This window comes from Amblyomma maculatum, chromosome 3, assembly GCF_055883805.1.
Source record: "Amblyomma maculatum isolate TAMU_Amacu chromosome 3, ASM5588380v1, whole genome shotgun sequence".
Taxonomy (NCBI): Eukaryota; Metazoa; Arthropoda; class Arachnida; order Ixodida; family Ixodidae; genus Amblyomma; species Amblyomma maculatum.
Genome location: NC_139346.1, coordinates 56283224 through 56299992, shown reverse-complemented (window position 1 = coordinate 56299992; position 16769 = coordinate 56283224). Strand labels below are relative to the sequence as shown.

The following is a 16769-nucleotide window of genomic DNA, read 5'->3' as shown; positions in this document are numbered from 1 at the left end:
GAAGACAGCAGTCTCGTCAGCACTGAACATATCTTTCTCTGCATACTTATCTAGGAGCGGACAAACGCTCACTTTTATCCAGCTTGTTGCTATTTCCACATTGACGGTCTGGGACTCACCAGCGACGAACCTGCTGACGACACCGTGGCATTGTGTAAAACGCTGCAGCCAGCTGTCATTTGCAACAAAGCTCTCGTGGCCTGTAATGCAAGCAGAGTCCCTTGCTTTTTGTTGGAGCAGTGGAACAGAGTTTGTTATAGTTCTGACTCGAGGCAAGGGCAGAACAACTTTTTATTCCAATGCCTACTCTCGGCGTAATGCAGGAAGCGTCATATTCTCCCAAGAAAAAAAAATGGCTACCGATTTACGTGGCTAACAAAGTTGCCAGAGTGCTAAAGTTTTAAACAGTCTGTGACTTGGTCATGGGTACAGATTTAAAGGATGAAACTATATTCGACATCTTTCAGGAGTTTGAGAAAAGCTTGCTTCTAGACATTGAGAAACAAAACATCCAGTGCAAAGTGACAGCTTATTTCAAGCGGTGTAATAACGATTTTTCTGCTAAGCATTTTTTATTTCAATCAATCAATCATTTTTAGTATTAATAATATTATATCTGCAACCATTTGGGGCCTGTTTTGGATAATATGATTCTTTGATTAATATATATTGTCAATATTATAATGTTGAATGCTCTAGAAAATCATATGAATGAGGTTTAGCTGTATATTAGGGACTCTGTACGTTCTATTTATGGCTCTGCCTGTAGCATGCAGTCATAGGCTTATGACTGTGTAAGTACAGCAGGTCATCAATTGTATATCTCATAGTAGTTTCATTCTGCTCTGAGTACTGCTAGACTTGCTCTTTGTTTTTCACATCAGCTGCAGAAAGAAATTTTATCTACTGTGAACCACTTTGTGGGTTTCAACGCCATCCTGATTACAGTGCAATGACTGAAAAGAAAGTCTACATGCATAATTATTCCATTTGTGCCGAAAGTAACTGAACAAAACATACGACAGTTACTCAAGTTTCACTGGCGTCACTTGCTGCTGAACATTCTTCGTTGTCGTACAGTCGAACCCGGATACAGTGAAATCTCGTTGATACGATACGGCTAAATACGCTTTTCGGCATAATACGTTTTTTTTTTCGTTCCCGGCCGATGCCCTATAGAGGTAATGCATTTCTGTACAGCTAATACGATCGTATTTTCACGTCGGTTTGGATAATACTGGAAACGTCTTCCGTAAATCTCGCGCAGTTTCGATTTTCGCGCCAGGAGGCAGCAAAAGTGTCCTAGCGGGATCTGACAGTAGCTGCAGTGGTCGTAACTCCCCTAGCGCTCGTGGCCGATTTTCGATGTTGGACATGACCTTTGCTAGACACGTGTAGGAATCACATCTCTCCAACTATGATGATGACATCAGAGCCAGTCCTTTGCAGAGGGTGGGCAGAGCTACTGAAATTATCGCATCGAGCGAAACTACAGGCACGGCGGACTGAACACGCGACGACATGCGCTTCGTATGCTCGAGGTTTGGCCTGGCTCGGCTCGGCTCGCGTCCGGCCGTGCCTCAGCTATAGTGCCTAGAATATATTGGCTAGTGTGCCGACCGAGGCCTCCCGGGTGGCACCATGAGCGATGAATGCCGGTGGCCGCCGCCAGGAGCGCTGCAAACTGGGTGGGTACCAGCCGCTCTGTCTGCTGCCTACCGCGCTCTCACATCTTCGGCAAGAGGCTGCTTGCACTGCATTTCAGCTCTCATTAAGTCGCAACAGACCTCAGCTATAACTGAAGCCGCTGACTACAAGTTTCAGGGTGTGTGTTTTGTCTTTTACTGGAAGCGGCGCACGTATTTAACGCTTCTTGCTCGCGAAGGCTTCTGCGAGGTTTGAGCATCTTAGTCCCGGACATCCCGTGCTCACAAAGGGAAACCCAGAATTTCTATTCTAACAACAATTAAAGCATAGGCATTTATTGATATAAAATATATTTGTAATCTCTGGAACAATATGTGAAATGCTTCATTTTTACTGATATGCATATATGGTTCTTTCTGCGCACTGTACACTTGCTGACAAGTAAACACGTACACGCAGTTTTATTTATATATTGTATATGCGAACACAGGAAACAAAGTCACGCAACACTACTCTTATGTATATGTAATAACAAACACAGGCACATATGGCAGAATTGCATGAACAGCAGAGCACTAACGAGGAACCTTTACTTACAGGAGGTACATCGCGGCGACTGCACACAAGGTTTTGCCGAAGTCACCATCTTTTGAATGAAGAAGCTGACGAAGCTTTTTTGTTTTTTCTCAGATACACAATATGCACGAGACGCGGCCGGTTCATCGCGAGGAAGCTCGTTGGTAATGCCGCACTTACGGTGAAACATGCGCCTAATATATAACTGCATCCATATAACATATGTGCAGCGCAAAAGGACAATCGAGGGACACAGAAAAGGGACACAACACAGGTGCTGTCTGTAGCGCCTGATTGTGTACACTCTTTGTGCTACACACTGTCATGGAGCACCGTTACCGACTCGCCCAAGTTTCCATCCTTGTGAATATAACTGCATGCTCTAAAAATGTTTCTCGCCAACAAAAGCAGTTGCCGTTTACCTTCCGTCATTTCTATCGATGCTTCGTTCCCATTGTACAGAATGCGTACTTACGTAGCATCAGATAGCGCAGTAATACGTACGCTCCTTGTTCTAGCGGTAGCCCCGTTTGCCAAAAAAGCAAGTCTTCTTTGTGCACCACCGCTTTCTTTTTGGAATTTTTCTCTGCAGTTTAGTGAGAGGCACTAGGGAAACAACAATCGGGAACCGCGCTTCACCACTGGCGACACAGTAAAAAAAGAAGGGATACAGGCGAGCACAGAACACGCGCACAAAACGCGAGAAACAAAAACCGATGAAATCGTCGCCGAGCAAGTAGAAGGGCGGAACGACTCGCATGAGCAAACACTTACACCGTAATAAACTGCTGCACCTTCGTGAAAACAAAAGACGTGCAGAAGCAGGTTTAACACACACGCACAACACCAACAGATTGCCGTTTTCTGAAGCGAGAAAACTGCGTCGTCTGCTCAGGTGGTACCCTCCCGACAAGCAGCGCCCTCAGCCGCTAACGATTGGCTTTCATTGCAAACAGCGCCATCCTCGCCCATAGGTAAGCACGGGCGCTCGTCACACTAGCCAGTATATTCTAGGCACTGCACCTCAGCACAGCGTCTGCAGCAGTGTGGCGGCCTCAGGGAGCCATTTTCCCAAGCTCGCACAACAAAAGCGCCGAAGCGCACCGAAGGCTTTTAGCGCCATCTATCCTAAGACATAGTAATCACGGTAAAATCACGTGACCAAGAAGCAGTGATTGGCGCATGCATTGACGATGCTGTAGGCTTTGTTGGCTTTGTGTTTGCCATTTCTCGTTGCCATTTTGGTTTTCCGAGCGTTCAGCTTGCACTTCGCACTTATCGTTTTTGTTTTGGTGCCGCGTTTCACCCGTGCGCTTCACCATGTCTAGGAAGCGTAAAGCGTTATCGCTGAAAGAAAAAACTTGATATTCTCGTAAAAGTCAACGACAATCCGCAGAAGAAACGTGTCGACCTGGCACGCGAACTTTGTCTGCCTGTCTCCACGCTGAACACGATCGTCGGCAAGCGAGAAGAAATTCGGAAAAACATTCAAGTCTTCGGCGCCGGCGTGAAGCAAACAAGGGGCGCCCAGCATGGCAAGATGGAAGAGGTTCTACTGGCGTGGTTCAGGGAAGTAAGGGCGGCGGGCGTGAACGTGGACGGGACAGTTGTTCACGAGAAAGCTGATGAGATTGCACTGTCGTTGGGCATTGAAGATTTTAAAGCTTCGGGCGGGTGGCTCCATCGTTTTAAAACACGACATGGCCTGTCGTATAAAACCGTTTCCGGCGAAGGGAAGTCTGCCGACCAAGATCAGGTCTCCAACTGGCTTTCGACTCTGCCGGCGGTGATTGCTCAATACCAGCCAAGGGACGTGTTCAACGCAGATGAAGCTGGGTTGTTCATCAACCTCCAGCCTGAGAAAAGTCGGTATGAAAGGTGAGACGTGTCAATGTGGAAAAAAAGCAAAGAACGAGTCACCGTATTGTTGTGCTGCAATGCTGATGGAACCGAGAAGCTCAAGCCTACCGTCATTGGCAAGTTCTGGAAGCCCCGCTGCTTCTCGCGTAACCCACGCCTTCCTATCGTTTACAAAGCGAATAGGAAGGCATGGATGACCGGAGCCCTTTTCACAGAGTTCCTCACCCATCTGGATGCTCGGATGCGTGCCGAGAACCGTAGAATTCTTCTATTTCTCGACAATTGTGCCGCGCACCCTGTCGATACTTCGTGGCTGCAAAACGTCAGAGTAATTTTCCTGCCGCCCAACTGCACCAGCCACTTGCAGCCCCTAGATGCAGGAATCATTAGAAACGTGAAATTTCACTTTAGGAGCTTGTTGGTCAGACGCTTTTTGGCCAAGATTGACCGGAAAGATGCCAGCTTGAAGGTGGATCTTCTTGATGCCATTCATTTTCTAGCGATGTCATGGGATCGCGTCAAACCCGACACCATCGCCAACTGCTTCAGGAAGTGTGGCTTTTTTTGTGCATCTGGCGATACGGAGGAACATGGAGCTGACAGCGCAGAGATTGACATCCCGGACTGGGGTGACCTCGATGTCGGCGTGTCTCCAGAAGAGTTTGTATCGGCGGACGACCAACTGGCGACATGCGAATTGCGCACCGTCCAAGACATCATTGCAGATGTTACCGCTGAAGAGGAGAGCTACGACGATGACAACCAAGACGCCGGAGATTGCAGCGGCGATCGTCGGCCATTAAATACTGACGGTGCACTCCAAGCTTTGGACGGGCTTCGTAGCTTTGTCGTGTCTGCGGAGCTGAGTGAGGAAACTGCTACTCGTTTTTACGAGTTCCAAAAAAGCTTTCTTCAGGACCTCGAAAAGCAAACAGTGCAACGCAAAGTGACGGATTATTTTAATGTGCTTTAATAAAAGCAAGTTCTGTGCCAAGTATGTATTATTCGCGATCTTTTGGAGTCCGTTTTGGATAATACGATTTTCGGATAATACGCTTTTATTGTCGGAGCCCGTGGGAATCGTATCAACGAGATTCTACTGTATATCGAGCTCGAAGGGAAAGCCAAATATTTAGATATACAGTCGACGAATTATTTTTCGGACTTTCAACAGACCACGAAAATGTCCAAAAAATCGGGCAGTCCAAATGTCCACTAATGTGCACCAAAAAAAAGATCAATTTATTGCCAATTATTCACTTGGAGGCCGGAAAAAGTCATGAAGGCTTTTCTGCACCACGCTCCGCTTCCGTGCTAGCAGGTCCACCTGAATTTCGCTTGCATCAGCTCAGCTTGGTTCAGTTGCGCTGCTGCAGGTGAGTCATCGTCGTCATTGCTCTCAGACTTCACAAGCACTTGGCGAATAATTTCTACATCTTTGAGCCCAGCACACAGTTCCAACTCGTGGTCCACATCTGTGAACTCTGAAAACGAGACGGCTGATGGAATTTCGACACCAGCAGTGCGAAGGTCATGGATGAGCTGCTCACTGCCTGACAGCTGCTCGATGACGCTCCCCTCGTCCAAGGCAGCCAACTCGTCATTCAGCACAAATCTCACGTGGCGGAAGCAATTGCGCAGCTTTGTGGGTGCTACAGACTTCCACGCATCGGCAAGCGTGCTAAGTGCTCCAAGCAAATCGACAGAGTAGGTTTTCCCACTGTCGACACACACCACAACCGCCAACCACTGGATCACAACACCGACTCCGTTGAGTGCTTTCTCGCTGCCTCGTTGCACGCAAAAAAAAAGAAAAAAAAAAGAAAAAAAAAACTCAGAAACTCCGGAAAGAAAAGACTGGACTCACAAATAAAATATGAAAAAGTGCAATGGGCATATTAACAATTAACCACTCAATTTCAAATACACTTCTTCGTTTCGCACACATAATGTTTGAACACAGTTTTCAAGCGTCCGCTCTCCGTGCTGACACACCGCTCACTCCTTCGCACATTTCTTCGTGCGCCCGCCCTCATTGTTGACGCACCGCGCACTCCTGCTTGGTGTCCCATGATCGCACTCTCTCGCACCAAAACATGGACGCTGTATTCGCTGTGCACTAGGCCCATTCCAAAAGAAAACGCCACAACTAAAACAAGGCAAACTCTGACAGCACGCCGCCAGCCACCGCGGCGCCGACTCGACTCGTAGGAGGCACTCTGCAGGGAGGGAGGGGGGGGGTGTCAGTTTACATGTTTCAAGGCGCACTCACGGGACGCTCACGTGTGGTTCAAGGTTCACACTGCCGCCGCCCAGGCGGGAATTCTCGGCGCAGTAAGTCAGCCGCTAACACAATCAACCCACTTGCATAATGAACCAACCCTCCAGTTTTGCCCCCGAGAATTTGAAAAAAGAATTAATTCCAGTTCACATGCAAGCAATTAAGCGAACTCAGCGACGAGTGGCAGTGGCAGAGCAAGAAATTTCCAACTTATTGGAACTGCGTCGCTCGAGCCACCGCGACAGCTCAAAACAGATTTTTGGGTTGCCGCGGCAGTCGGTGGCATACCCCTGTTTCGGCTGTTGCATCTACAGCTAATTTATTGGAAACGTTCCAAGATGGTTCGCAGCGATAAAGTCAAAGCGTGTTAATCTTTTCACTATACTGTTGATAGCTCCTTGGCTCGGGCAGAGGCTCTTTATTTTGCTTTCCTTTTACATGCCTTAGCATAATATATGTTGATAGCTCCTAGCCCTTTATGCCCAGTGGCACGGGCAGAGACATATTATTTTATATATATTTTTTTGGTAGCCTCACCATAATATATGTTGATAGCTCCTGTGGCAACGGGAAGCGAACTTGGCAGAGGGCCCGTGATGGCTTGATTGCACAAGCCTCGCTCGATTTATCACGCTGCGCTTGGGTTGGGCAGAGTCCACTGCCACAAAATCATTGGAAAGCATGATAGCTGCAAATGCCATTCGAAGTGAACAATGCTAAAAGCCAGCGCCATGATCGCAGCTGACCGCATGCTTTCGTTGAGTCGTCAATGCAAGGATAAACAACTCTCGCAAAAAAAATAAAAATCTACTGCTTCTTAACGTCCGTAGGCATCATGGCTTACGCAAGTCCAGCACGACGACACGAGACGTGCATTGCACGTCAGCTGCCGCGCGCAGACAGTTCACAACACGTTGGAGAAAGCATCTGATGTTCTGTTTACCACGGGCTGAACTGGCTTGGTGCGTGCGTAGCGGGTGCTGCTGTGAACGAAGACCGGGAAATAGAGAGGAAGGAGAAAGCTCAACAGAACAATGTGCACACCTTTGTGCTTTGCTCTATTGTGTTTTTAACCTCTCTCGAACGCCACGGCTGCATTGGCTGCGTTCGCTCTATACTTGCCGTAGCCAAACCGGTTTCCTCTCGTTTCTTCACGCACATGGCTTCCAAACGTCACGTGATGGCGCACGGCAAACGATCACAGCAGATGCGCGCACCTTCAGGGAAAGGGCACGGCGCTGCCCTAGACCAGCTGTCGCCGAACTGTTCTCTCTCATTCTTTCTGTTTGTGGCCTAAAAAGGTGACGCGGCAAGCGGCAGAAGGTGATGTGATCGTCTTTGGGGAAGGCGCACCTTTTAGTGCGTGGTGCGGAGTTCGATGTATCAAATGACCAGTGAAACTGAGTTCGATATACGACGCAGCTTAAAAATTCAAATTATTCAGTTCAGTTTCGACTGTAGTATTTCTGTTGTTAGCCTGCTTGCCCTTCCAAGTGGTTTTCTACACGGTCTTGCCTGTGTTGTGCACCCCTGCATTACTTTGCAGTTGGCACATAGTTGTCTACTTAGTGATGTAGATAAACATTGAAAATGTAGATTTGCTGAGAATGGCTGTAGTTAAACAATGTTGTTGCTGGATACAGTGACAGTGCAAGGGTTAAAGAAATGTTGAGATGCGGTGCTTTTGTTGTCAGAAGCCGGCTTTTATGTTCTGCTTGTGCACACTTGGTGCTTTTTCTGAACAAATGACAGTTAGTGCATATCTGCTTAAAGGCCACCATAAAATCTCGCATATTTAGCAAGGATGCAAATTTCGGTAGCCGACTACAGTCGAACCCGGATATATCGAACTCGAAGGGGATCGAGAAATAGTCCAATATATCGATAATTCGATATACAGAAATCGGCTTGGGACGGCATCTACGAAAAACGATACCGTTTTTGTCGCATAATCAACTCATTCGTATAATAAACCCATCCTCCACTTTTGCACTCGAGAATTTAGAAAAAAAAAAGAAATAAGGTGTTAAGGCCAGCTCGCTCACATGCAAGAGATTAAGCGATCTCAGCGATGATCGGCAGTGACAGACAGAGCAAGAAATTTCCAACTTGTTTGAACTGTGTCCCTCTGTCCCTCTGTTGTTCGAGCCACTGCGGCAGCTCAAAACAAGGTTTTTGTGTCGCCGGGACAGAAATCGCCAGCGTTTTCGCTTGCATGTCGCACTCTGTCTCATCCACAGCTCATTTCTTGGCAGCGTGCCAAGATGCTGTGCAGACGTTAGCAATAATGTCGCGTGTTTATCTTTTGATAGCTCCTGCGGCGGTGGGGAGCGAACTTGGCAGACTGCCTCTGTTGGCTTGATTGCACAAGCCTGGTTCAATTTATCATGCCACGCTTGGGGCGGGCATAGTCCACTGCCACAAAATCATTTGGTACAGTAGCTGCAAATGCTGTTTGATGCGAAAAATGCTGAAAGCCGGTGTCATGATCGCAGCTGACCGCGTGCCTTCGTTGATTCATACATGCAAAAATAAACGACTCCCTCAAAAAAGAAAAATGCTGCTTCGTAACGCCATATCTTAGCTACGCTGCGCGTACAGCGCAACGATAAAAATAGACGACTCTCGCAAAAAAAAAAAAAAAAAGATAGATCTGCCGCTTCTTAACTTCCGCAGGCCTGCTGCGAATGAAGGCCGGGAAAGAGGAAGAGGAGAGATAGCTCGGCAAAAGAATGGGCACACCCTTGCGCTTCGCTCTGTCGCGCTTTTCCCCTCTCATTCCCACCGGTTCTCTCTGGTTCATTCACGCATATGGCTTGCAAACGTCACGTGCTGGTGCGCAGGAAACGATAACCGCAAATGCGCGCCTTTATGGAATGGGCGTGGCGCTGCCGTAGCCCAACTGTCCCCTCTCATTACTTCCACGTGTGGCTTGAAAACGGCACGCGGCAAACGACCGAGGGCGATGCGATCGGTTTTGGGAAAGGCACACTTTCCAGTGCGGGGTGCGAATTCGATATATGTGACGTGGCTTTCCTATACTTTTACATGGGATTTTCAAGGGGATATTCTGTGAGTTTGATATAACCAAAATTCGATATATCCGGGTTTGATATATACGGGTTCGACTGTATTCCTTGCTATGTTTTACAGGGCATGTGCAAGGCAACCTATCAGTGTGTTGGGATAGCATAACCAAACCATAGCAGTCAGTGGCACTGATGCCATTGATGTCCACAAGTGCCCGTTATGGTGAACATGCCTTTGGGTCCATAGTTGCAGGTCTATAGCTGCAAGCTCATGGTTGCACTTCATAGTTGCATTGATTTCATAGTGGCTGTTGAACATGTGGACACAAGTGCAATGATGCACAGGTATTTTTTTTCCTTTGCTTGGTTACTGCTTTTTATGTCTGGTTTATATCGGTGACCCTGCTACAGCAATGGATCAGTCGTAGAACACAGCACGGGTTCACAGCACAGGTCAGCACAGGCGCGAGCATCGGAGCGAGCTTTGTCGTCGTCGTCTTTCTGTGACCGTCAGGCGTGGAACATGGTTGTTGTCCTCTTTCTTCAGCATCAGGCGCTGCACATTTCAGAGCCGAATAATTATCTTACAACTTCGCCCGGGCGAAAAGGCGCCATCCTGGCGGCTTATGGTGTTGTGGCGATGGCAGGATCGTAGTAAGCTTTCAGGCGGTTACTATGTACTACTTCACAGTTGCGGCGACAGTGGTCAGTGGATGGCATAAGGGGTTCGATGAGGTAGTTGACGGGGGATGTTTGCTTGACAATATGGTAGGGATCCTGGTACTTCCTTAAAGGTTTTGATGAAAGACCGGGACTGGAGGAAGGTACTCACAGCCAGACCTAGTCTACTGTAATCAGGAAGAAGTGCAGATTTATATCGGGTGGTTTTCTGCTGCTGCTGGATGTGAGAAGTGAAGGATCAGGCAAGCTCATGGCATTCTTCAGCATAAATTGCAGCTTGCGAAACAGTCGTGAATTCGGAAAAATCTGGCCGGTATGGGAGAATAGCGTCCATTGTACAAGAGGGCTCACAGCCATACAGGAGGAAGTATGATGAAAATCCGGTAGTTGCTTTAGTGGCAGAGTTATAAGCGAAGGTGACAAATGGAAGAACGCGATCCCAGCTGGAGTGGTCGGAAGCAATATACATTGCCAGCATGTCGCCCATGGTGCGGTTGAAACACTCAATCATTCCATTTGTCTGCGGATGGTTCGCAGAGGTGGCGCGGTGAACGATTTTGCATTCTCGAAGGACAGCTTCGACAACTTCAGAAAGGAAGGCGGGACCACTGTCAGTCAGCAATTCTTTGGGAGCCCTGTGGCAAAGAATGATATGATGGAGGACGAAGGAGGCAATGTCTTGGGCTGTAGCAGATGGTAAAGGTGCCGTTTCGGCGTAGCGTGTGAGATGATCAGTTGCAACAATGATCCAGCGATTGCCTGTTGATGTGCTAGGAAGAGGGCTGTACAGGTCAATTCCAACGCTCTCAAATGGCTGAGCTGGGCAGGTTAGCAGCTGTAGAGGTACGGCGGGTTGGCGAGGTGGGATTTTTCGGCGCTGACACTCTGGGCAGGACTGGATGAATCGGCGAGCATAATGGTACATCCCACTCCAGTAGTATTGCTGTCGCAGGCGAGTGAAGGCTTTCAATAAGCCGTCGTGGTAGTGGGAGCAAATCATAGAGCGCAGATGGCTCGGAATGACAAGCAGCTACTTTCGACCATCCGGAAGGTAATTCCTGCAGTAAAGGAGCTCGTCTCTGATGGCAAAATGGTGAGACTGATGACGGAGAGTGCGGCAAGGAGGTAGGACGAGCGGCCAGATAAAAAATCAAGGAGTGAAGCGATCCATGCGTCCTTGCATTGCTCGGATGTCATATCAGTGGGCATGTCTGTGGGCATGGGATGTAGGACGGATATAGCAGGAGTGGCTTCAGACGGCAAGGGAGAACGTGAGAGGGCATCAGCATCGGCATGTTTACGGCCAGAGCGATAGACAACATTAATGTCGTATTCTTGGAGCCTCAGAGCCCAACGGGCCAGTCGACCGGAAGGATCTTTCAAAAAAGAGGGCCAGCAGAGGGAGAGATGATCAGTGACATCAAAAGAACAGCCATACAAGAAGGGCGAAATTTGGCTATTGCCCAGAGGATAGCTAGACACTCTTTCTCAATGACGGAATAGTTTGCTTCAGCTTTCGTCAGGGTCCGGCTGGCGTAAGCGACAACATATTCATTAAAGCCAGACTTCTGATGAGCCAGTACTGCACCGAGGCCGACGCCACTGGCATCAGTGTGGATTTCTGTGGGAGAAGAAAGGTCGAAATGACGAAGGATTGGCGGAGTCGTCAGATTGTGACGGAGTGTCGCGAAGGTTTCATCACAGTGTGGAGAGCAGTCGTAGAACACAGCACAGGCTCACAGCACAGGTCAGCACAGGCGCGAGCGTCGGAGCGAGCTTTCTCATCGTCTTTCTATGACTGTCAGGCGTGGAACATGGTTGTCGTCCTCTTTCTTCGGCATCAGGCGCTGAGCATTTCAGAGCCGAATAATTATCTTACAATAGCAATAAAGTTGCTGCTATGCTTAATTCGTTAATAACCAACTTTCTCCACTGATAGCTGGTGCTGAGGGTTAATTAAAAATACGGGGACCACTTTTTGATGGAGGCAAAAAGCAAGGCGCCCGTGTACTGTTGGATGCCTGTGCACGTTAAAGAACCCCAGGTGGTCAAACTTTCCAGTCATCCACTCCACTGCTCCTCATAACCTGAAATGCCTTGAGGAGTTAAACTCTGCAAACCAAACAAACAAGTGAGAAATATGTCTTTTCATACTTTTCACCCATTGTTCAAAGCCTCTCTCATCAGAGTGTTACTGTGACTATACATGTACTGTAGTGTTTGCCACTGCTTTTATGGCTGCTTCTGGTGAATGAAGTATATTGAGCTCACTGGATTCGTAGAAATGTGATATTATTCCGGGGACCCGCCATGGGGGGCTCAGTAGCTTTGACATTTGGCTGTGCATCCCAATGTTGTGATTTTGATCCCGGCCATCACAGCCATATTTTCCTGAAGGTGAAATACAAAGAATACCTCGCATGCCGTGTGCTGTCAATGCAAACTAAAAAAAACTAGGCTCATCTAAATTAATCTACAGCCTTTCACTACAGTGGTCCTCGTAGCGTACTTGTTGCGTGAGGGGTATGCAGCCATTCGTTTTATCCTTTGGTGCATTGCAAATGAAACTTGTGTAAAGGTGGGACTGTTCTGCCTAAACCTAAGTGCAAGGGCCTCTGTTTGACAGTCTGGCTGATGTTTTGCTTCTACCTGTGCAACCTGTAGACAGGAGCACAGGGAGACACTCTTGCAGGAGTCGGTCAGGCATGCCCTCCAGAGTCCTGCCGCAGAGGAAGCAAGTCCTGCCACAGAGGAAGCAAGCCCTGCCACAGAGGAAGTAAGCCCTGCCGCAGCGGAAGCAAGACCTGCCGCAAAGGAAGCAAGCCCTGCTGCAGAGGAAGCAACCCCTGCCAAGAGGTAAAACTGGCACTGGCTGATTTTCTAGTTTACCGTGCAAGCCCGTTGAGCCTTTTCCCAGAGGAGTTATTTATTTGTTACATACTGCAAGCTCTTTAGTCTAAGCAGAGGGACATAGATGTATGCAAACAGTAAAGAACAAATCAAAAACAAGTGATACAGTTACGCAATTCTTAGTCATGCACTTAATTATCACGATAACGAAGGTGAAAGAGTGCCACATTTTTTTTCATTATAACCACTCGTTTGTTATTGAAGTCGGTAAATTATTGTTTCGTTAATTACTTTATACAAGTGGGTACTTACCATAGGTAAGTGATCGCCGGGTTATCAGTTCTAGACGTACTAGTATCCATGGTAAAGTACTTGATCCCATTCAGCAAGAAACTAAAATCAAACACATTGGAATTGATTTTACTTACATTCTTGTCGATGGTGCGAGAAAATCAACGATACTACGCTCCTGAGTCTTCCGTAGACGGAGGAAGGCCTTCACAGCAGCAGATGATATATTGAGCCCGCCTCTGCTGTCTTCATGGGTGCCGAAGTAGTGGCGCAGCAGGTCTGCTACGCTCAGTGCCCAGAATGATTGTAAGTACCGGACGGAGTGTCCCCATCGGCACATTCGTCGTTCGTGTGTCCGGGCAGCAAGCACGTTTTCATCATCTGTTAGCTCTCCCATTGTCACAACGTCGGTTATCCGCACCTACGTACTCGCAGAAGGTTTCACCTTCGCGCACAACACCAGCATCGTATAGCACCCTCCATGGTGCTACACCTCTGTCGGAATCGGTGGCATCTTCGGGTGGGCTACGTGGTTTCTCGAGCCGTCGGTGTAGTTTTCTTTGGGGGCAAATGACAGGTGTCAAAAACAGTTGGCGATGGTGTGGGGAGTTGCATTCATCCATGTCGCATTAGGCATCTCTATTGTCATGTACAAATCTGTCTCCATGTCGCGGTTCAACTGCATTTTGAGAACCAGCCGGTCTATCACCCGCTTATGGTATGCAGCCTTGAAAGACATGATCACACCTTGGTCGAGGGGCTATATCACTGCCATGCATTTCGGGGCAAGAAACGAAGATGTTTTCCAGAGCTGCAGTTGCGTGATGGGCAGCACAGTTATCCAAGAAAAGTCTGATCTTTCGATTTGCCTCTTCAACTTCTTATCCCAGTCACGTAGCCATCCCGCAAAAATTTCCCTCGTCATCCAGGCTTTTCTATTTGCCAGGTACAGTGAAAGCTGGTAATTTAAACCTCGATAATTTGAATTTTCGGATAATTCGAACTACACTACCTGGTCCGGCCAAGCTCCATAGAGATCTGTATATAAAAAAACCCGTTAATTTGAATGCGAGTCGGTTCCGCTATGGTTAATTCGAACTACGCACCGCCGCATCTGGGCGGCTTGGCGCACATCATGTGGCCAAAAAAAAAGTAAAGCAACACCTCCGCAATCGGAAGGCATAGTTAAATGCTGCGCACGTCCAAAACGAGAACAGAAGATGGAACCAGGTAAAACCATGGATAAGTAGGTAATACTTAAATGGCGCCATGACCAGCGCGACAGCCGGCGGCGTTGGAGGGAGGGGTGGCGGCTGCGGCAAGGTCAGTGCATGGCCGCGGCGGTGGCTGCCTGCCCTCTCTTCTGCGCAACCTCCGTAGCTCGGAACTAAATATTAATTCCAACCCTGTTAATTTGGAAATACAGGAAAAGCTCGTTAATTCGGACTTCTAGGGACCGTAAGATATGTCCGAATTAACTGAATGTCCGAATTATCGAGAGAACAAAAAAAAAACGTACGATTTTATCTCAACTTACCTTTATTACTTAAAGTAATCACGGATGCTTCTCTGCTTTCCCGCAGAAACCCGCGCGGATACTATTTTCCTCAGTCCTTCCAGATGCTCAGCAGCGCGCATGCCATTTGCAGTGCCCCAACAAAATTCCTCTAACACAACGAGGGCCTCTGCTGCTTCCTTCACAGTGCGAGGGGGCCGAGGCTGCCCCTCTCGTAGCCCCTCTTCCTCCTCTGAATCTTCGCCGTGCAGTACGTCCCGGACAATTTCTTCCTCAGTTAGAGAGCCGGCAGGGTCAGGCAAAACGAAGCCACTGTGTCGAAAACAGTTAGCGATGATGTGCGCAGGCGTGTTCTTCCAAACGTAGGCAAGAATGTTGATTGCGCTAAGAAGATCCACGGCGTACTGCTTACCGACTTCATTGCACAGTAGCATGCATTCCAGCACGTGCCTGCGGTATTTAGTCTTCACATACTGAATTATACCTTGGTCTATCGGTTGAGGGCCGATGTAGTGTTGGGCGGCAGAAAAACTTCAATGCTGTTTAGTTCGGTGGCACTGTTATGTGCACTACAGTTAAGGACAATTAACACCTTGCGGTTCTTCACGGAAAACTGTCGGTCTAGCTTTTGTATCCTGCCGCGAAAAATTTCCTATGTCATCCAGGCCTTTTTATTAGCCCGGTGCTCCACCGGAAGAGCAGGCATGTTCTTAAAGCACTGTGGCTTTTGTGCCTTTCCAATGATGACAAGCGGCAACCACTCTGTCCCTGTCATGTTTGCGGCTAAAAGAACGGTGACTCGTTCTGTACTCCTCTTTCCTCCATTGCAGGGATCTCCTTTCATTGTCACAGTCTTGTCAGGCAATGCTTTAAAGAAAAGTGCTGTTTCATCAGCATTAAAAATGTCATTTGGATCATATGCTGCGATATGTTCCAGCAGCTGAGCGTTCTTCCAGTTGTTGGCAACATCTTCGCTGACGGCACCTCTTTCACCGCACACAGTCTTGAAAACGAGACCATATCTGTCTCTAAAGCGCGCTCACCACCCTTCTGATGCTTTGAATCCATCGATATGCATCATCAATGCAAACCTCTCGGCCTGCGCCATGATGAGGGGTCCACTCAATGGGAGGTTTGCATAACGCGAGTTGACCACCCACCGAAGCAAGGCTTCTTCCAACTCCGGATGAGCTGCTGTTCGCAGACGCTTTCTTGACGCTTGGAACTTCTCGCTTTCAAACGCCTGAAGAATGTGTTCTTCATTTTTTACATATGTGCTTAAAGTACTGCTTTTAACGTCATATTTTTTCATTGCTTCTTGTCAGGGGAGCCCGTTCTTAAGGGCCCGCAAAATTTCCACTTTGGTAGCCAAGTTCTTGGCCTCGTAGCTCTTCGGCCGTTTCGCCGGTGTTGCCATCGGGGGCGAGTGTGGTGATACCAGCGCACAACAGAGAAGCAATGAGCCGCACTAAAGCGAGCAGTCTTCAATACAACAGCGTAGCGCACCAACAGCAGCAAAACGACAAAATGGCACCGCCAGTAACGTCGACTCATGAAAAAACAAGAAAAAGTGCCCATCCAGCCACACGCTGAGCCAAGTTGATTAATTGACGTCCATGGCGATGCTGCTTTTGGGTATCGCTATTGCGCCGTGTTCGTCTTATTTTCGTTTTCGAGCCTCTGTAGCTGCCTGAAGTTGTCCGAATTATCCGTTGTGCGGTCAAATCTGTTCGAATTAACGAAAGTTTCATCCCATAGACTCCTATACATAATTCTGGGGACCAGGCGCGAAGGTCGAATTATCTGATTTTCCAAATTAACGGGAGTTGAATTAACGAGCTTTTACTGTTTATATATATATATTAGATTCGTTGGCACAAATCGGGGCTGGGTGGGTTCATTATGGAGCGAGTTCGTTACGCGACTAAATGTGGTACATTTACTGTAATACAAATGGTTCTTGTCAGTTTTTTCGAGGCCATTTGATAATTCGAACATCGGATAATTCGAACTCTTTTTCTGGTCTCGTGAAGTTCGA

The 16769-nt window shown here is 47.9% G+C and overlaps 1 protein-coding gene across 8 annotated transcripts in view; it reads left to right on the top strand.

Annotated features, from left to right (window-relative positions):
• Positions 1-16769, top strand: part of LOC146194794 (uncharacterized) — a 95518-nt gene that overhangs the window by 19745 nt on the left and 59004 nt on the right. For all 8 annotated transcript variants that reach the window (XR_014705918.1, XR_014705916.1, XR_014705920.1 and 5 more), the window contains one exon: positions 12739-12930. Coding sequence is in view for 1 of the 8 variants with exons in the window: in XM_084597545.1 (XP_084453671.1) it covers positions 12739-12930 (192 nt within the window). In the remaining 7 variants the exon portion in view is untranslated. The remainder of the gene's footprint in view (positions 1-12738; positions 12931-16769) is intronic.